The sequence below is a fragment of the Protobothrops mucrosquamatus genome, unplaced genomic scaffold, assembly GCF_001527695.2.
Source record: "Protobothrops mucrosquamatus isolate PMUCROS unplaced genomic scaffold, P.Mucros_1.0 scaffold132, whole genome shotgun sequence".
NCBI lineage: Eukaryota > Metazoa > Chordata > Lepidosauria > Squamata > Viperidae > Protobothrops > Protobothrops mucrosquamatus.
The window spans coordinates 276,286-297,723 of record NW_015386499.1 but is presented as its reverse complement, the minus strand read 5'-3'; the positions used below and the strand labels follow the sequence as shown (position 1 = coordinate 297,723).

The window sequence follows — 21,438 nt, the reverse complement described above, 5'->3', positions numbered from 1 at the left end:
ATGGGCTCTTCAGTGACTTTTTGTACCAGTTTGTACTGGATCAGTTGATATATATAGCAAAACAACAGTGGATTTCTTGAATCTACCCTAATGAAACATTGACAATAAACCCATAGGCAGAATGGGTGATAGAAAAAAAAATCTTTTTTATCCATTCAGCACATCTTTAAGCCTAAAATTTGCCAATGGTAGAAGTTTGGGAAGATAGTGAGAAATTCTCATTACACTACAGAAATTCTATCTGATAGCTCAATCCATATTATTCACACTCTCCTTGATAGATACCAAGCATGAACAGTTTACAGAGATAGTATGTATATATATATATATATATGGCCTCCATTAGAAATGCCAAAAATCATTCTAGTACAAGGATTCAACCGTGATGTTAAATATAAGAAGATATATATATATATAACATTTTTTTCTGCAACTGCTACACTTTCTCATTTACTCTGGAAAGGATATGAAGCTGCTTTGCATGACATGATATGCAACATAAAGGTCTCCCTTTTTATACTAAATGCCAATCTAGCATAACATTATTAGCAGGTCAGTGCAAAAATCTATTGTCTGATGCCTCCAAAAGCAAAAATAAAGCTTAATAATGCAAAAAATAATGAACTAATTTAGCTACATACTTGAACCTCCATACGGCCGCTACCTTTTTGAAATAGCTAGGGCCATGCTTAAATCAACAAGTTAAGTTTTTATAATGGTTATTCTTAATGACTTCAAAGCAGAATTCCCCCTCCCAATTATTGGATTATTCATCTTGCCTTTGCTCTATTTCCATGCAACTTCCAAAACAATGTGTATCTTTCCCAAAGGATAAGCTTGGGCAGGGCTGTTTTTATCCTAAACTCAAAAGGAAATGCATTCCCCAACTCCTGGTGTTTTAACATTTCCAGGAAAGAGAGTCTTAGGACAATTTAGTCTGGATCCCATTCCTAGACTCTTAACAGATACTACTATATTTTCTTTGACTAGCATGCTCCACAAATTATTACCGAAAAAGAGATTCTGAGCTCTGAAACTCTTTTGTATAAATTGTTAGGTGCACATGCATGTGGGGAATGAGTGTGACTACTGATTAAAATAAATACTTTCCACTTGCACTGTAACTCTCATACTGCTAACAGTTGTTCATAAATTTTCTTTCAGGTTACGGAGACCTGTGACCTCAGGAGAATGAGATACATATTCTGAATAGCCATCAGAGGCAAGAAGCCTCACAGTAAAGCCTCACGTTAAATACTGAAATATGTGCATATCACAGACAGACCACATGCATGTGCACACACACACTCATACAGACATACTTCATACTTTCAGCAGTAGTTGAACCGGGAGCATTTGCTTTTTAAAAAAAAATGATTGCTTTTTTTTAGCATCTCTCTGGATATTATTTCCTGAAGCTCATATAGTCATGGGTATTTTGAGTTGATTTCGTTTTTGCCTTATTTTCTAAACAAGCAACTACTAGATAGACCTATCCCACAAAGATTACTAAGATTCATACTTTGGCCTGTGGGGCTGAATTCTCTGATTTTGTGCTGATCCAAAAGCCAAAATTGTTTCCATCGCTTGATCTTGGCAGGGAAAGACAATGGTGTCAGTTCCTTGGTTTCTGCTACATACATGTGTTTGGTTGGTTTCAGCCTTCCAACAATTCAGATCACTTTTTTTTTTTAATAAACCTCCCCCTTCCCCCCATCAGTTCACATCACTCCTTCACGATGCACTTCCTCTTACAACTTCTCGGAACGACTCCAAGTCCTTCGACAAAATTCAAGGGCAAGAAGCCCCCTGCAAGGGGGAAGCCACAGTTCATCTCTTGTGAGAAGAGCCAAGCATAACTCTGGAAACAAAATTGACAATGGCGGCCGCTGGCTGATCTGGATCCAGCTCAGCAAAGAGGTGGCAAACGTTGTCCGTCGTACTGCCTTGCTTCCTAGCCACGAAGCCAAAGAGTCTGCAGGATGACAAAGAAATTAAGGAGCGATAAAATCATGCCAGTTTGAGAGAAGACAGGAATTGCCCACCGCCACTTGGGATCACTACCGTATCATACTTTATGCTTGTATCAGGTAAAACTCTTTGACATTCCTTCTACCCTGCCATTTGAAATGTACGGGGACTCAAGAGAAAATCACCGTTAATTAATATGTGCTTTATATTGCTATTCTTCTAATAAAAATTTCCCACAGTAAATGAAGTGACATATTATGCGTATTATATATTTTTCTTAAGTGAGCAATAAATAAAATCCAAGCAATCCTCAGAATTCACAGAAAACAGAAAATTCAACCAGAAGGATTTTCCTTAGAATATTCATACAGAATTAAATATCTCTAAGCTATTTACCTGAAGCTATAAATTTCCTTCACATTGTAATTAAGTAGCTGACTTCATTCTGTGCTTATATATGAATATTTATCAGGAACAATTGGAGATGACGTAACAGGATAGATTATGAGCCACAGAAGAAAGTCATAACTGTGTAAGCAATTTTGCTACAAAAGAGCCCTGCATTTAGTCAAGAATTTGTGAGCAAATCAACAACTAGAGATCACCAGACTTCACCAACTTTGTATTATGATCCTTAGGTCCAACTGGAAAATAAATCAAATGAAACTTAAAAACTAAACAGTTTGATTTTTCATGACCACAGGCTTATGAGAGGCCAGAGTTAGGAGGGCATATTTGGATTGTAAAAATAATAATTAAGACCAAAATTACTTAATTTAGCTTTTCCTTTTTTCTTAGATTGATGTCTTTGAAAGTATCTTTGAAAGTTTTGGTAGATTTAAGGACTATGAGAATGATCCCCTGTCCTATGTCGTGTGAGTGTGTGTGTAAAAATATCTCCTAATTTTGACATTGATCGAAGTAACAACTTACTTGGCAGCACCACCAGATTCTGATTTAGTCCACCTGAGGAGAAACAAACAAAAAACTCTATTTCGCTTTTATACAGAGGAAAATTTGACACTTTTTTAAAATGGTGAGCTAGATACAAGGTGTATGTAAGAAAGTGGGAAGCTCTGAATGGAATTCCACTGATTCATTGACAATAGATCTTTTCTTCTGTAAATAAATGACTACAACTAAGAAAGGGGTTGAAATTATTTTATAATTCCCTACTGTTTGAAAATCTTTAATTGTCCCTTAACTCTTCTGATAGATTATCTGTTGCTTAAAAAGTATTATGATCTGAATTTTAGAAATATTGAAAGAGTTTCAACTCTGAAACTCCACCACAGTGCTTAATGACTATTAAAAAATAAATGAAGAATGGTGTATTTTTCTAAGTCCTCGCCTATCATAAGCCTGCAACTTCATTGACCTACAATGAGTAAATATCAGCATTTTAGGTGCATTTGACCTCAAACTGAGTCATCATTCTTTTGCAAAGAAACGGATGAACAATTCTCTGTTCTTCATTGGCAATTTAGTTCTCTTCAGAGCTGAAACAAGTTGTGGGAATATCTGTAAATCTCCACTGCTGTTGATAATTTCCTGCTTATTTGTTTCAACATGGAACAATCTCATTTCTTGGAAATCAAAGAGATCTGGCAGTAGCAACATAGGGGAACAGATGTCTAATTACAGAGATTTCTGTTCAAACACAGAAACAAAGAATCTGCATGAATGATTAGTTCCTTTCAAGAGCACAAATGAAAATAGGATTCCAAGAATCCTGTCCTAGGCAATTTCCCATTTTTCATCATTATATGTTCCTATTTTCCCATTCCAGCCAATGGTTTTTATTCATTCTGATACAGAAACATATCTTGTTGTTTCCATCTCTCTATGTGTTCAGGTAGAAACCGTAGCTTATAGTGAGGACTCTGTTGATATTTACAGAAGGTCTGAAATTAGTATAAATTAGATAATTTTAAATACATATTAACCCAATAAATGAAAATATTTGTAGCTCAGGGTTGAAATGAGGGGTCCTTGGTCTCTCTGAACTTTCTTGCTTTCTTGCTTGCAGATGTTTCATTACCCAAACAAGGTAACATCGCTACTGATGTTGGGTAATGAAACGTCTGCAAGAAAACAAGCAAGCTCAGAGAGCACCAAGGACCCCATATGTTAATCCCTTGAATGAAGTTGTTTGTTCAATGGATCAGAAGCATTCTTTCCAGATCCAGAAGTGGCAAAATCTTTGTAGAGATGGAAATATCCCAGAAATATCCTTAAGAGATTTTAATTGGTTCCATCTCCAACAGCTTTTAAATGCCAAAACACCATGTTTTTAATTCACAATGCATTTTGTTTCCTCTTTCAGTGTTGATGTTTCAACTTCTAAATTCTAATGAAAACTCTTTAAAGATATATAAGACATAGAGAATAAAAATACGAGAACCATGCCCACATCTACATACATATTGCTTCCAGGAGTTTTATTGCTTGAGTTTATGGAAGAATTTAACAAACAGCTCCACTTACTTTCTGTCCTGTGGGTCCACATCACAGAAGGTGACAGTAACGATAGGGTAATGTCGTCTGAAGAACAGTCTGAAATGGAAATGGGGGGTAAGCATTAATTCTATAGGCATTTGAACGTGAAGGAAGGTGAATCCATGCACACAAATAACTAAACCACCCCAAGGCAGCTCATCTAGATGAGCAAGAAGGAAATTTCTGATAAGATGGCAGGTGGTGACAGTACTATATGGCCTGGATAGGCTCTATATCAGTGTTTCTCAACCTTGGCAACTTTAAGATGCAGGGACTTCAACTCCCAGAATTCCCCAGCCAGCATGGGTGACTAGGAGATTCTGGGAGTTGAAGTCCATGCCTCTTAAAATTGCCAAGGTTGAGAAACACTGCTCTATATTTTTAATATTCAGAGCTGATGAAACACTTCTCGGTAGAGATTTATTTTGTTCAAAATACCTGGACCTTTCTTAGATACCTTGCACATATTATTTCACTCAATGTGGCCCAGAGAACTCTGCAATATGATGCTAAGAAATATTGTAGTGAAATGAAGAACTTGAAGAACTTGTCACCAATAAGATACTAGTATTGGTTGCACCCAGGCATCTCCAAACCCTGACTCCCATAATGTTCCCTTACTTCCTCTGATTGTCTGTCAAGGTGATGCCTTGTGTGGAGACTTTGAAGTGGACAATAGTAGCAGAGGGAGAGATGTCAGCAGCCAGTGTCTCAGTGATAGCTTTGGCGATGGCCTGAGGACCGGTTAATGATTCCATCTCTACTGAGTTTACAAACAGCACGTTGCAAGCTGTGGGAGAAAAGAGGGAAATTGAGGCCAACATTTTTGGGTAGTAGAATGAACAAACAATGAAGCATACAGATTGCACTACAAGGAAAGTAACATGTATCAACATTCCCCTTTGGTTATGCTAACCAAAAATTCTACAACGAATACTGATGACATATATGTAAGCAAGGGAAGAGTGGTGTATATATATTTCATGGTTTTTTCTTTCACAGGAAACAATATTAAAAAGCTTAGTATCTGACTGCATTTCACATTATTTCAGTTTTTTCAGTGTCAGTTTGTGATGATTAAATTCCACACAAGAGTCCCACTAGTCAGAGTAAAATCTGAATCAGAAATTCTTTCATTCATTGATTGGATTCTTACTAACTGTTCCTTCAGCAACTTCCTTCAATTCTACCCTCAAACCCAGCTCCATGAGGTAACTGGGCTCAGATTAAGTGGTTGGCTTATTGATTCAGTGAGCTTATTTTGCTTTATATGAGTTTGAACCTGCAAATTCTTGGCAATAATCTAACATCCTAATCATTTTAGATTTTCATTTCAGTTCATTCAAAATGGGTAATCTTAAATCGCTCACCTGCTCCCTGTTTGAGCAAATCAGTTGCTGAGCTGCTGGATGATGTTGTTTCTTTTGTTTCGTCCATAGGATCTTCAAATGAAAACACAGAGGAGGTTATTGTCTATAAATACACATCTATGTTATTTTTCTGGATTATATCTAACAATCCATATTTATGGAGAACATTCATTTTTATTTCAGATTTCTGGAACTGAATAAAAGGGTGAAAACTAAATTAAATTTAAAAGGGACTGTCTTGATTTACAATGCAGGGATCCAAAAACAGTATTTTTAAAAAAATGTTATTAATTTTTCTATTTTTATTAATAATTTTATTTACAATAGTAAGAATTAATACAAACTAAACTTAGAGAAAGAGAAAATAATGCAAAGAAAGAAGAAAAAGCACAGGAAAAAAGAAAAAGAAAGAAGAAAAAGAATATAATAAAAAGAAAGAAATATATAAAGAAATAACTTCCAACTTTCCTCGCAAGTAGAAACAAATTTAATAATCCTTTGCTCCCTATCAAATTAAACAATAGCTCTTTATCCCATATCAAATTCCTTATCTATAAACAAATCAATAAATCATCATTTTTTTCAGTTCTGGTGTCAACAGAAAGTTCATAAACAGTTGCTAGAGCAGGGGTGTCAAACTCAATTTCACTGAGGGCCGCATCAGCATTGCGGTTGCCCTCAGGGGGCTGGGTGGGTGTGGCCAGGGTGGGTGTGGCCTACTGGGTGGGCGTGGATGGAGTGGGTGTGGCCTACTGGGTGGGCGTGGGCAGCTCTACATTGTTCGCATCAATGGTGCCTGTGGGGGCCTGGGCAGAAGTGGGACAGATCTGAGGGTCTCTGGCAGAAGGGGGTGGGACCAGGGCAAGTGCCAAGGCATGGTCCACTGGAGGAGCCTCACTGTTCCTCTCAGGCCATGCAGGGGGGGGAGATGGTGGTGCGGGCTGCCCGGAGCCCTGGGCAGCAGAGGTCAAATGCCCAGCCTGGCCCTCAAGCACCCGCAGCACCAAGCCCAGCCCCACTTCCTCAAGGCTGCTGCTCAAGGTTCTCCTGGTTCCTTGCTGTTTCCAGACAGCCTTGTGGAGCTAAGACTGAATGTGTTTCAGCATAGATGGCCACCACAAAATTGTACATTGGCTCCCGGCCGGCCTAGGCCAGGGCCAAGGCAGAGGGGGCCATTCCCTGTTTCCAGGATGGCTTCGCGGGCCACATGAAACCACTTCGCGGGCCGCATCTGGCCCCCGGGCCTTGTGTTTGACATGTCTATGCTAGAGTATTGCAAAAATATGTCTTGCTTTGAGCTTTTAAAGCCAACTTTATGCTCCTCCTTTTACTTTTAACAGTCTTAAATTTTAATTCCATCAAATATTGTTGTAGAATTTGATTTCTCTTCAATTCTTTATCCCATTACACAGATTTCTTCAGGCTGTTTTGTAGATGGAATGTAGGTGGAATAAGAACACATTTTCCAGGTCACTTTTTTAATTTATCATTTATATTCCCCTTTTAATTTTTAAAAGTTCAGCCAGTTTCTTTTGTACACAAAAGCATCCTTTTCCAAATTATTCTCTTGGCCTGTCATTTGTAGTCCCACATTCTATACTTTTTCTGTCTTTTCAGTTAAGATTTGTTTCACATTCCTTCATCGACAACTTTTTGTAGTGGAATGTAATACGGATTCCCAGGAAGAAGGAGCTGCATTCCAGAGGAGCAAACGGTGAAATTTAGATAGTTTTGTTGGGAGGGAAAGAGTTAAGGCAGCTCCTACCCCACCTAGGAGTTCTCAGAGTATAACTTTAATAATGCAAGCAGTTTGCTTTAGTTTGGCAAGATTTCTGCCTATAGGTGGGTATCAATAAAAGAAACTGTTCAGAAGAACCTGAGCAAGTCTTTCTTGGTTTGGGAGCTTGACATTTTAAACATAATCTATACAGAGAAGCAGACATCACTACTGACAGTGTTGATATTGTAGTAATAATTTTTGGCTTTCATTCTTTAAAGTTCTCCTTTTAATATATCTGATGTTATAAATATAACATTTTATATTTCCATTTTTTTAAGTCCCAGTATTAATGACCTCAAGAAGAAGCTTGCATTTTTTTCTGCTTTTGCAGTTAAAATCTTTAGCCCCCTCTAGTGTTCAATTTCTAAAATCATCACTTATCATCTGTCTGTCTGTCTGTCTGCTGGTTTGAAAGAGGGGTTAAAGAGACCTTCTACGTTAAGACTGGACAGCCCTCTCTCAATAGAGGGGGGGAGGGATACACACCACCTATGTCCTGTTTACAATACAATCCTTTCAGCAGTTCCAAGAAGAGTCCACATCCATTTGCATTATTCAGGTGACCCTGAGGGCACAGATAAATCTTCAAGCAGCCTCAACAACTCTCAGAAGGAATACTCAGAAGGAATACTAATGAGTAGATGACTGCAAGGAATATAAATCTTCTATCCTCCACCATTTGGTCAGAGCTGAAGAAGCTTCTTGGATGAGAAGCAAAATGTCTTCAAGGAAAAAACACAAAGTCCAGCTGTTTTTTGGAGGGAAAAACAAAGCACTTTTGGGACAGTTCCTTAGTTTTTATTGTGGTTATCAGCTCTGCTTTTCTTAATTCTTCTTAATTCTCCTGATCTCTGACCTCCACTGGAAGTTCCAAAAGATAATATTTTAATGGCTCTTAAGCCCTATAGGAAAAAGTGTATATGAATGTCACAAAAATGCCATTCAACTGTTATGGACTAAAAATATATCTGGCTTTCAATTAATGATATGCCAGTAGAATCTGTTTATGATATGCCAGTAGAATCTGTTTATGAAAGATATGACAATTGCTGATACTTTAATAAGCATGGAGAGATTCTTATCTTCTGTTCCTTCATTATAAGTCAGCAATCCCCAATGTTGTTCTTGCTGGGAATGCCTGAACCTGGGAGAAGACTAACATATGGAACACTTGTGTACTCCCTTAATTATCTGATTAAAGGCTCATATCTGTTTGAAGAAAAGGGATTTTGGGATTTCTAACTGGGTCATCTTGACCAAAGTAGGAATTTCAAAGGAGAAGATTTTCTGTCACTGTAATAATATCTAAAGAAGAGATCTCCCTGCCTTTACCACAGACGGACTATCTACTTGAGCTGTAGTGCAGAGGTGAGCATTCTCTACTACACTGACACATGCTCTGTGAAACAAACTCTCAAGAGAGATGCCAAATATTTTCACTAGAAATTGAATTAAGTTATTTGTCCCAGCTTTCCCTCAATATGATCAGCTGCCCCAGGGTGTATTTTTGCTGTTTCCATTTTCCCCCCTAAAATATTCTATTGTTTTTATTATGGTTTACTGTATACTATTGTGATGTTTTAATAACAATGGATATAAAATATTTTACATAAATAAAATAAATAATACCTGTGTCTATATGCACATTTACCAATATTTCAATTTCATTGCAATATCTAGTAAGTCCTCATGAGATCTCTCCAAACTGTGTTACTATAAGCCACCCCCGGGAATCCTCCTTAGAGAATGTGTAGTCTTAGGAGCCTCATGACTGAACATCCAGTTGTTCAATTTAGCTGATATGGAAATAGTTCCATGCATGGAAAATTCTCAATGTGCATGAGTAATCTATTAAAGAGTAAGGTACAACTTCTGAGCAGTTCTTTTTTTCTGAGTTAGTTTTAGAAGATTTAGAATTGGGCTGGTTGGGTGAGACACAAATTATCGTAAGTACCCATAATGACAAAGAAATGATGGTGCAAGGAGAGAAGTAATGAATTATGGATTTTGCAGTGATAACATAACACATTATATTATCCTCTCTCCAGCCTACCCTTCCCCTATCATTTTTGCAGATGCCTTCCTATATACAGTATCAGTGATGGTGAACTTTTAGAGACCGAGTGGCCAAACTGCAACCCAAAACCCACTTATGCATCGTCAAGTGCCGGGTGGGTACGGCCCATTGGGTGGGTGTGGCCCATTGGGTGGGCATGGCCCATTGGGTGGGCATGGCTGCGGTGGTAACGGCAGACAAATCAGTTCCAACTTTGCAAGACCTTTTTTTTCCCTGCAAGTTGAAATTGACTGATTGAACCTTTTTTTTTTTTTGCACATGGCGGCAGAGGCCTAAAGCGAAAAGGTTTTATAAAACCTAGGACTGGGGCAACAGCGCGCATGCCCACAGAGAGGGCTCTGAGTGCCGCCTCTGGCACCCGTGCCATAGGTTCGCCACCACTGCTATATATAATCAGCAGATTATAGCAGTGGACTAGTGCTGAAACAGTATTTGACATTAGTTGTCCTCCTCTATATGTGCGGCATGGTTGCTAACTCTGGAATAAAAAAACTTTCTGTACCTGAATCCCTAAAACCTGACTTATAAATTGATACGCTTTACCTAATCTCTGTCTTCCTCCATTTGCAGAATATTCTATTCTATTTTTCTGAAATTAAAGCTGACTTCAAACTTTCTCGGTTGTCCCAGTATTTGCCAGGATGAAATACTCTATAAAATGGCATTATGCCCATGTAATAATGCGGAGAACTTTACCTCTGTCAGGAATGACCAGCTTACAAGGCAATGCCAGAGGCATGATTGAGTGCTGATACACCAGAGCAGAGAGGCAACCTAGAAAGGGGGGAAAAAAAGAGAGAGAGATCTGGACAAACGTAAAGGCAACTGAGAATGTTATCCTATCATGGCACCTGTTTTTGGAACATCATCCACCCAGAGATTAAATTAATCCCAACTCTGACTGCCTTTTGTATGGCTTTGAAGACCTGGTTATAACAGAGTTTGGGGATGGTTCCACTGATGTATCAAACTTTTTTTTTAACCTGGTTGCAGTTTATGTTTTTATTTGGGATGTATTCACGGCCCAGGGTCACAACACTAAGACAGATAACCATATAAACTATTTATTTATTTAAATTTATCAGGGCTGCCCACTCTAAAAATAATAGCTACATATTTACAAAGCCCATTTCTCCAACTATATTCTATCATGATGTCGTTAATTCCTCGCTGATGCTCACACAATGCAAATAAATGAGATGTTCACTAAACTAAGCTTAAATGCTCAGAGGCTCATTTTAAAACTTGTTGCTTACATTTCATCTTAGTTGCATTAAGCCCATAAAATTCTGTGGCAATCCGCTGTTTGAAACAGAATCAGGAAATATCTGCATATGAAGTTAATTTATGAACTAAGCTTTGGATAGTGAAATGGGCAGCCTATAAACTTAATGAATGAATTAAATAAATTTTATAAACTTATTTATTTTATTTGTACACTGCCTAGCGTCTCTCTGCGAAAGAAATGGGAATTTTTAAATAAAGTTTTTTAAAATAAATAAATAAATAAATAAGCAAGCAAGCAATCCTGGTATCACACAGCACAATTCATGCTGCTTGAGACTGGCAAAGAATAGAATATTTGCTTTCATTCGTGACAAAGAATAATTCATAACATTAATTTAGAAGAATGAAAGGGCTGGGAATATTTGCAGAGAATTGGAAACAATACCTACTCTGGCAAGAAGACGAAATTAAATGACCTCAATACAATATATGCAATACTAAACAATATCACTGCAACTGTATCATGTTCATTTATGCTTTAAAAAATGCATATTGTACAATAATGCTTTCTTTTTTTTTACAAACAACCCTGATTGAATTTCTGAGACTTTAGAAGTTTAGACAATTTAACCAAGAGGCTTCAGTAGATTCATGTCAGTTAAATATTAATAACCTCCTTCCTTACTTTGAAAGCCTAAAAAGTACACGTCATTGCTACAGATTCCACAAGAGGGCAGGATGAGACAGAAGTCGTGAAGATAACAATTGTAAACACTCACCAAAATTGGGTTCATTGGGACATCCTTTTAGTTTCACACCTTTAGGGCTGGTTTCTATCAGGAAATGTCTTACCAGCTCATTAGTGATGTCTCCTAAAGGGATCAATCAGAATTTCACTATAGATGGCTTTAATTAAGCTTGTCATACAAATTGCCAAATAATCTAAACCAGGGGTAGCCAAGGTTGACTACCCCTGGTCTAAACTAATGACCAGATATTTCTAGCTAAAGAAAACAATGAGTTTGACCCCAACAATATGTTCCTTGTGTCAGTGCATAGGATGGCATAGCTGTTAATGGTTCAGACTGAGGAAAGGCTTTTACAGTGAATGAAGCTCATTTAGACTAGAACAGAGTTCCCCAACGTTTCCGGCTTTGCAGACCAACGGGGGGAGGGGGGGCTCCGCGTGAGCGGCCAGCAAGCATGCACGTAGCTCCATTTGTGCAAGCAATGTGCACACGCTCGCCCGCTGCTCGCGCAAGTGAGGATGCACATGCTCACCGGCCGTTTCTGCGGCCCAGTTGCAATCCCCTCATGGCCCTCTGGTGGGATGCGGCCCACAGGTTGGGCACCCCTAGACCAGAAGACCTCCAACCAATCTTATAAATCACAACCCCTGATTTCTCACGATGCAGCTTTACGAACAGTTTAATCTCTGAGTTACAACTACAGAATATATTTTCATGGGATTAAAACCTGGGTTTTTCTATCACCCAAAACTACCTGTGTTGGTCCTAATTCAAACCTCTCAGTCCATGTGGACTGAAACTGTTGGCTGATCTGAACACAGCCTGCTGTGCACATGTTCCAAGAGGGAAAGGAGGTAGTGGGAAGTTGTATGAAGGCTCTACCTTTCTTGCTCTGTTGTATAACACCCGGAGGTGGTGAAGCTACTTTCATGGCCAGTCCGTAGGCTCCCCGGAAAGAGTGGCTGTCTCGAATGATGAAGGCACCCGGTTCCTTGTCTTTTAGCAACGCAATGGCTGGGAAAGAAGTAGAGCATACTACATGAATATAAACGGATCTAAACCTTTAATAAGCCTATAAAGAAACGAATAGTAGGATTCTCAGTATGAAGAAGGATTTTAAGTTCTAACGGCACCAGAGGTAGTCCACGACTTGCAACCTTTTGTTTAGTGATCGTTTGAAGTTACAACAGCACTGAAAACAGTGGCTTAATGAGCATTTTTACACACTTGCAACCGTTACAGCATCCCCATAGTCATGTGATCCAAATTCAGACGCTTGGCAACTGGTATGTATTTATGACGGTTGCAGAGTCCCAGGGTCACATGATCACCTTTTGTGACCTTCTGACAAGCAAAATCAATGGGGAAGCCAGATTCACTTAACAATTGTGTTGCTAACTTGACAACTGCAGTGATTCACTTAACAACTGTGATGGGAAAGGTCGTAAAATGGGGCAAAACTCACTTAACAACTTAGCAATGTGGTCGTTGAGGACTACCTGTACTAGGATATCTAATGAGTATCACATTCCATGTTTATTGTGAAGTAAAAGATATAAAATATGTCAGAAACTACAAAACTTTCATATTTTTATGACAGCAGAGAGAGAGAGAGAGAGAGAGAGAGAGAGAGAGAGAGAGAGAGAGAGAGAGCTCTGATTTTGGAAGAAGAGATGCAACCTTGGAATCTTCTTCCCACCCCTTATAGAAAAAAATTCATCTCATGCCTCTGTGATGTCAAACAGAGACAGAAACCCATGGGCATTATCAAGGAATGATGAGGAAGAATTATTTTCATTAAGACCCAACCCCATTAGAGCACCAGACATACTCCCAACAGAGGGAGAAATGTATAAATGCCCCAAGTTGGCATAACGAGTCCTTTTCCCCATAGGAAAAGCATCAAGTCTGGAAAACAAATAACAAGTTTCTCTCTTCTACCCTGTTTGGTGTGTGTTGACATAGTTTTAGATCATTTGGAAGCTCAGAAGCTTTAGCTCTCCAAAATATTAGATGGTATTGCCCTGACCACAGCCATTTGGTTGGGACACCAGCTATTTCTCTGTTTCTTCTCTGACTTACAGCTCAGTTTTCTTTTGGAAAGATGAGATGAATTCACCTTTATAAGTCTCCCACGTAACATCCGGAGATTAAGGTGGTTATGAATAATATTGTCAGTTGTATAATTTGGGGAGGGGACAAAAAAACCCAGCAGCATTCAGTGGAGAGTGGAAAATGCATATCCATAGCAATGTCATGAATAAGGAGCAAGCATGGCCCTGGCATGAGGGCATTCCACCCCCCTCCTTTAAGGGGGATTTTCTCATCGACTTGCAAGATTTAAATGTGAAAGCTCTTTTGTGATTTGATTCTGGGAAGCCTGAATTACAGCAGAGGCAGGAATGACCCTGTTCCTGAGAATCTGATCTGAAGCAGCGCCAATGTTCATTCAGTAACAGTCATTCTACCCTTGAAAGGGGAGATGTGAAGGAAACGAGGGAAGTGCCAAGTGCTTCAGCTGTTGAATGGATGAAAAGAAGGGCTGTTGACAGATACATGAACTCAACTCTTTGAAAGGGCTCACTCCCAATTATAGGACAGGCAGCTTATCAGCATGAGATGGCGAGAGAAGGTTGCCATCCTGAAAGCTGAAATGGGGGCCAATCTGTTTTGCACACCTTTAGACCATGCCACCCTGAATTTGGAGAGATACCCTTGCATACTCAACCCTTGCATACTCAACCTTTGCATAACCAATTCAAATGTGGAAGTGAATTTTTTTTTTGACTGGAAGAAGAACATAAAATTAAACACTCGATTTTGCAGATCTCCCTTTGACAGACTGTGGAGGCAATGAACAAAATTTTACTTTGGACTTTGACTGCCAACTCTTATTTCAGAGAAAGAGTTTAGAAAATGGACAGAATCTATGTCCCTTGTGTCAACTGATGTCATTTACATCACCGAAGTTTTTATGCTTCTGCATCCATCCGTATCATTACATAATTGATTTCTATGCAATGACAAAAAAATATTGCAAATTGTATATCTTGGGATTTAATATAGATTTGGCTTTAGCAGATATGTCTCTCTACAAACAAATTGTTCAATCAAGGTTTTACCATAGCTTCAATGCGATGAGAGACAGCGCCCATGTTTACTTACTTTTCTCTCAGTGAGTAGTGCCTCCCATTTACTAGGCACTGCCTCTGACCTCTACATGTGCACGGCTATATGTCAGTCAAAGGAACTGAAATTTGCATTTATTAGACCTGCAGCTGATTGCCTCTATTTCCATGAGACAAATGGTTCTAGGAAATCTTCTTAACTTCTTAATTATATACAGAATATCTACATTACTGAGGGAGACACTCACCGCTGGAGGTGGTTGACAGGGTAGGAAGATCTCACGTCCATGCTGTCTGCTTTTTAGTTTTGGTTTTTAAAATTTTACTCTGCATATAGTTTTAATATTTTAATATGTTTTAATTATTTTTTTCTATTTGTTTTGTGACCTGTAAGTGACCCAAAATGACCTTATGGGGATGGAATGAATAAATGAATAAATAAATAAATCCCATTTTCTACTTGTGGTGGGACAAGAGGAGACGATGCATGTGACACAAGGTTATGGAGTAATTACTCTGTCTGCTCACATAATCGAGGGAGGGAGAGAGGAATTTCTCCCAAATTTGAATCATTAGCATTATTTTGGCAACTTGTAAAGGTCAGGTTATCACATGAGCTGCGAAAACTAGAAGAACTACAGCTATCCACAGACATCCAAAAAAGAGTTATTATACATCCTGTCACCGTTGGGAGTTCCTGGAGAAAAAAGTGCTCTAAGAGAACATTCAGTGTTCCTCATAGTTTTGTGGTCGATCTGTTTCTATGGAAACAAAAGAAAATCGCATGCTTGCCAGAACTTGTCCTAACTGTTAAGGAGCTTCAGTGAGCCATAAAAAAAATACCTCACCTTGTTCTCTGGAGATCTCTGGCTTGTACCAGTATTTCGAGGTATCCTGGACGAACTTTACATTTGCTCTTGTTTCAGGACTGCTGTCTAAGAAACAGGAAAAGAGACACAAGGCGGAACTGACATATTTGTGCAACAGAAATTTTGTGGAGTGGATTTGTACAACACGCTCAACCTCAAATAGACCTGTAGTCCATTTCTGAGTTCGCACAAGATACTGAAAAGTACATTGACCAAACTCACTGAGTCCTCACAATTTGCACAATGACAGAAAAATTAAATCGCTACAAGTAACCAGGTTTTGCATACTCTATGAACGGAGCTACTAGGTCTCTAACTGAACCCATTAAAAGTTGTCCTTTGAATTCAGCCGCCATGCACTCGCCCCCAGTTTTAATCCAAGTCGACTAATTTGAGATAAACGATTTTATGAAGCTACGATGATTGCTAGAAAGATGGATCGTCAATAACATCTCCTGTATTTATTAAGGAAAAGAATAATAATGATAATAATTTCCTTTCTGTTGAAAGGAAATTAATGAAATACTGGTAAGTAACTCGTGCTAGCAATCCATTGCGGCAGATCAAAAACATTTGTCTTAAGTGGACAAAAAAATCCATAATGTATGTCCTTGATACTAGATATTTAGCAAACACTAGTCCTCTCTCATTGCAAAGCACTTATGAAACTATGGTTATATTAAGAAAATTCTTAATGGTGATCACTCTTCAAGTACTGACAGAAAGAGCAAATAGAAAAATAAGAAAACAACTCAAGGCTTCTCAAACTGTGGTATGGAAGCTCTTGATGGTGTTGAGGAACTTAGATATTTAAATAATCTGTTAAGGCTTGTGCAGAAACTGGGGATACTTTGTAAACTTGCTTGGGGTTCTGCTTGACAGTTTATCTAAAGCAGGTACTTACAGTCTGATAAATAAAATTTTACATACTTGTTTAGTTTGATATCACAGAAGTTAAAGGAAATCGGGATACCACAAAGTTGGACGAACCTATGCTATTATCCACTACAGGTAGTCCTCGACTTATCATCCACTACAGCTAGTCCTCGTTTAATGACCATTCAAATTTACAATGGCACTGAAGAAAGTGTCTTATGATTGTTTTCACATTCATGACCGTTGCGGCATCTCCATGCTCACGTGAACAAAATTCAGACGCTTGGCAACTGGTTCATATTTATGACGGTTGCAGTGTCCCGGGGTTACGTGATCACCTTTTCTGACTTGACAAGCAAAGTCAATGGGGAAGTCAGATTCACTTAGCAATTGTGCTACTAATTTAACAACTGCAGTGATTCACTTAACAATTGTAGCAAGAAAAGTCATAAAATGGGGCAAAACTCACTTAACAATTAAGTTAACCATTAACAGTTAACAATTGCTTAGCAAAAAAAATTTGTGGTCGTAAGTCGAGAACTACTTGTATTCTTAACCTTCAAATGCAGCGGTCTCCAACCTTTCTGCCTTTGCAGAGCGGCGGGAGGGGAGGGGATGGTTCCACACAGGCAGCGGACAAGCACACGGGCAGCTCCATTGGCACAAATGGCGGGCATGCATGCCCTCTGCTTGCACAAATGGAGCTGTGCATGCACACTCGCCCGCCCACTGTGCAAGTGGAGCTGCATGCCCACTGCTTCTGCGGCCCAGTTCTGAATGAGCTTCAGCCCAGCAGTGGGCCACAGCCTGGAGGTTGGGGACCTCTGCTCAACTGAGAAAGAACATGTAAAAAGTTTTACCTGGCATTGAAAATTTGGAAAAATCTGGCAGAGTATGATGAAAGGCCATACTGCTCCCACTGCTGGGACTGGACATGCCACTGGAAATGGGTGATGAAGTCTTGCCATTCACTGTAGCATAGTTTGGCAGGCTGTTTGATCGATCCCCTGATGACATCCTTCTTTTCTCGGGGAGCAATGGTTGGTGTGGGGTGGGGCTGCCCTGTCTGTATACTGCCGAGTCAGGGGAAGAGGAATGTGGGCTAATTCCATGATAGTATGCTGGGGAGACAGGAAATGATGGGGTAGAGGGAGCTTGATAACCTGAAGCACTGCTTTGGCGAGACAGTGTTTGTTGCTTTTCCTCTGGAGTTGAGTACCCACATATTATGTGTCGATCCAGACTGGGACTCCCGGAAATAATGGCTGTGCTACCCCCTGCTACGGGCTGGTGACGAGCATGGCTTGGACTCCCAGGTGATGAAACAACAGTGCTATGGGGACCCATTAAGTGCCTGTTCATGCTTGGGCTTCCTGGAACGGCCACCATATTTGTGCTAACAGTTCTTCGCCCAAATCCTGGGCTAGCGGGAGTATTGGTAGCTACTGTTCTATGAAGGGCATGTGGGCTTCCAGGCATGATTTGGACCCCAGATGCAATGATCTGGGCTTGAGGCCTTGGATGGCTATCTTGTTGAGTGCTGATTCGGCCATCAGGGAAGTCGGCATTCATAGAGACTGGCAAGCCCTGAGTTGATGTAGATGTATTTTGGTAACTGCTGTGTGCTGAAGGACCCTGAGAAAGATTAGTGGATTGGAAGCTGGACTCGGCAGATGGCTGGGAGGAAATGGCTATGCTGGTACTGTTTTCTGAAGGATAACCACCAATAGAGATCCTGGAGGAAACAAAGAAACTTATTAAAGTATTTTATCAAGGGATTCATTCATAGCCTGGAATAGCATTTGAAGTTGCAATTGGTTTGAAGCATGAATTCCTACAAAATCAGGGGCTGATATGCTGTGGCTCTTGGAATATATGCAGCCCTCAGTTACATTTCCTAAGCCTTTAACATATGTTGATTTAGAATAGGGGTCTCCAAACCAGGCAACTTTGAGACTTGTGGACTTCAACTCCCAGAATTCCTCAGCCAGCCAGCTGAGTTGAAGTCCACAAGTCTTAAAGCTGCCAAGTTTGGAGAGCCCTGCTTTGGAATTCAGATAGGAAACTTGTGTTGTTTCCTTGATTTCCCTCTGGGAAAGGTGAAAGCAGGTGAGTGAGAGGGAGATAAAGGAATGGAGGGGGAAAAAAACTTCTTTCTCCATTCTGGTATCTGCTCTGATGTGGTCCCCAAAGGTTTTCACCTGAGGGAATTCCCAGTTTAAGTCACAGTGATTTAAAATCATACTCACACTTCTATCTTTGATATTCGTTCAGATAAGTGACCATAATTATTTGTTTTCTGGGAGGATATTTTCATTTGTGTTCCTCTTTTTGAAACAATGTTTACATAAAATTAAGGAGCAATTGCCTATGAGAAAGTCATTTTACTTCATCTAGTAATTTCCCAGTTTATAAGTCATTATGGAACACATACAATTTATTGCAAACATTTTAGAGAGGAAATAATTTCACAATACACTTTGAGTATGACATTTGCACGTGGACAAATGTGAACAGTGGATATCCTCATGCGGTCAAAACATACTTATAGATTTATAAACAGTTTGGTAAAATCATACTGTTGACACATGGAATCCTTTCCAGAGAGGAAAATTCTTCATATTTTTTTTATGGAAAAAAATAATAATGAACTAGTTGAATTTGGGCAAACTGTCCTAATAGCTAAGCATATGTTAGCTCAGGAGCAAGATAACATACAGTTATTGAAAAAGCTCTGACAAGGTTCTTACTCTTATAAAACATTTCTCCTGATCATAATTAGGAACAACCTCACATTTCCTGTTTTGGAAAAACAAGTTCTTTCACTTTTATATATATATATATATTTTTTATTGTGCACAAATACTGATCTTCGTCTTGGATCATGAGTGAGGAACATAAGCAAAGAAAAGGGAAAAAATATCGCTTTCCCATATTCTTTCCTCTGACATTAAAGCAAAGTTTTCTCTCTCTTTTGTCTTATTCCAGTGCTACACTAATCAAAGCAAAGGACAAACTGTCCTTCCGCTCCTTCATTCCACTGATCTTAACTCACAGAGGGCAGTTCCATGCATCTGGCAGCCATGTCTGTCCTGCAACTCACCCGTCCATGCTATGTATGGGGCTGCTGGCAGAAGCTGGGCTAGGCAAGGCGAAGGAGTTGTTGAGGGATTCATTCCTTACAGGTATCTCAGTGCTGTAGGTCTCTGAAACCAAAGATGGCTGGGGCTTCCTAGCAAGGCTGCTTCCACTCCCACCACTACTGCCTGCTGCTGCTGCTGTACGAGCCACAGATTCCACGTAGCTCCGAGGCTCTAAATTTACATGCGAGGAGAAAACAAACAAACAAAACAAACAGAAGAATGATGCCTAAGTTGCTTGAAACCATAAACCATTTTTAAGCACTAATAATCACGATTCCCTTGGAGTTGGTCAGCTAATACATTTTAATAACAACAACAACAATAATAATAATAATATAGACAGCAGAATAGACGAGAAAGAACTGGAGAAGATAACAAAATACAAAGACCTACAAATAGAAATAGAAAGACTGTGGCAAAAGCAAGCAAGGGTAGTACCAATAGTAATAGGCGCCTTGGGTGCAATCCCAAAACAACTGGAGCACCACTTGAACACTATTGGCATTGACAAATTCGCCATTAGTCAATTGCAAAAGGCGGTCTTACTAGGAACTGCTTCCATCCTGCGACAATATCTGTAATACCATCAAACATCCACATCTGCCTATCCCAGGTCCTTGGTAAGGACTCGATAGGTAGACAAAAATGCCAAATCCAGTCTGAACATCTGGCTGACTGTGCGATGATCAATAATAATAATAATAATAATAATAATAATAATAATAATAATAATAATAATAATAATAATAATAATAATAATAATGTTATTATTGTTGTTATTGTTGTTATTATTATTATTATTATTCAAAATATTCAAAATGTAAGTTGTGCAAAGAAGCAGAAGAAACAGTAGTTCATATAGTTCATACAAGATCACACAAACTGATAGTAAACAATAACATAATATGGTCGCCAAGATGATTCACTGGAACATCTGTAAAAATTATCATGTGCGAGTAATGAAAAATAAAGTAAAGAACATAAAGTTGAAAAAGTAGTTGAAAACGAGCAGGTATTTCTGAAAACAAGCAGGTATTTCTGAATACAAACAGATATAATCTTGGTTCATAATTATGCCTGAAAAGAAAAAGTTTGGATAACTGATGGGGCAATACTGATGGGGCAATACCAGGAGATACTAGAATAGAAGGCAAAGAATTGAAGAAGCTCACAATGTATCAAGATCTAAAAATCTAAACTGAAAAGATTATGGTATAAAATTAGCCACGGTGGCCCCAGTGGCTATCAGTACAGTAGACGCCATACCAAAAAATCTTGGACAGCACTGCACATTGTCCATCTGTCAATTACAAAAGGACTCACTGCTTGGATGTGCATAGATACTATACCAATACATTATAACATTGTAGGTTCTTGGGAAGAACTCCATATAAATGAAGACCAACATCAGTTAAAGGATCTGCAGTTGTGATTTCCCATTTTTTGTACTGTATATAATAATGATATAGTAATATATAATATAATAATATATAATGTAATGTAATGTGGTAAGTATATAATAATAATTGATTTACCCTTCAAACCTTTTTACTCTATTTTTCTTTGCCACATAAATTCTAAGTGACTTAAAGATAACAACTATATAATCAAGACAGATCAAAGTACTAAAATCAGTTTAGGTCCCTCAAATTAATCAATTTGAAGCATAGGCTGTCACAATTTTTTCTTTCTGAAAATGATCAAATTTTTCTATGTGCAAAATGAATGTGGAATCATTAGCGATTCCAG

At 38.8% G+C, this 21,438-nt stretch overlaps 1 protein-coding gene across 1 annotated transcript in view; it reads right to left on the bottom strand.

Moving 5' to 3' along the window:
* Nucleotides 1-1,778: 1,778 nt before the first annotated feature.
* TNS1 (tensin 1) overlaps nt 1,779-21,438 on the bottom strand; it is a 120,486-nt gene continuing 100,826 nt past the window's right edge. Inside the window, exons 18-28 of the mRNA XM_029283557.1 lie at nt 19,650-19,860; nt 17,407-18,281; nt 15,650-15,736; nt 12,556-12,687; nt 11,704-11,796; nt 10,394-10,471; nt 5,841-5,912; nt 5,092-5,260; nt 4,459-4,527; nt 2,905-2,937; nt 1,779-1,975 (exon numbers count right to left, since the gene is read on the bottom strand). Of these exons, the coding sequence (XP_029139390.1) occupies nt 1,831-1,975; nt 2,905-2,937; nt 4,459-4,527; nt 5,092-5,260; nt 5,841-5,912; nt 10,394-10,471; nt 11,704-11,796; nt 12,556-12,687; nt 15,650-15,736; nt 17,407-18,281; nt 19,650-19,860 (1,964 nt within the window). The 3' untranslated portion in view covers nt 1,779-1,830. The remainder of the gene's footprint in view (nt 1,976-2,904; nt 2,938-4,458; nt 4,528-5,091; nt 5,261-5,840; nt 5,913-10,393; nt 10,472-11,703; nt 11,797-12,555; nt 12,688-15,649; nt 15,737-17,406; nt 18,282-19,649; nt 19,861-21,438) is intronic.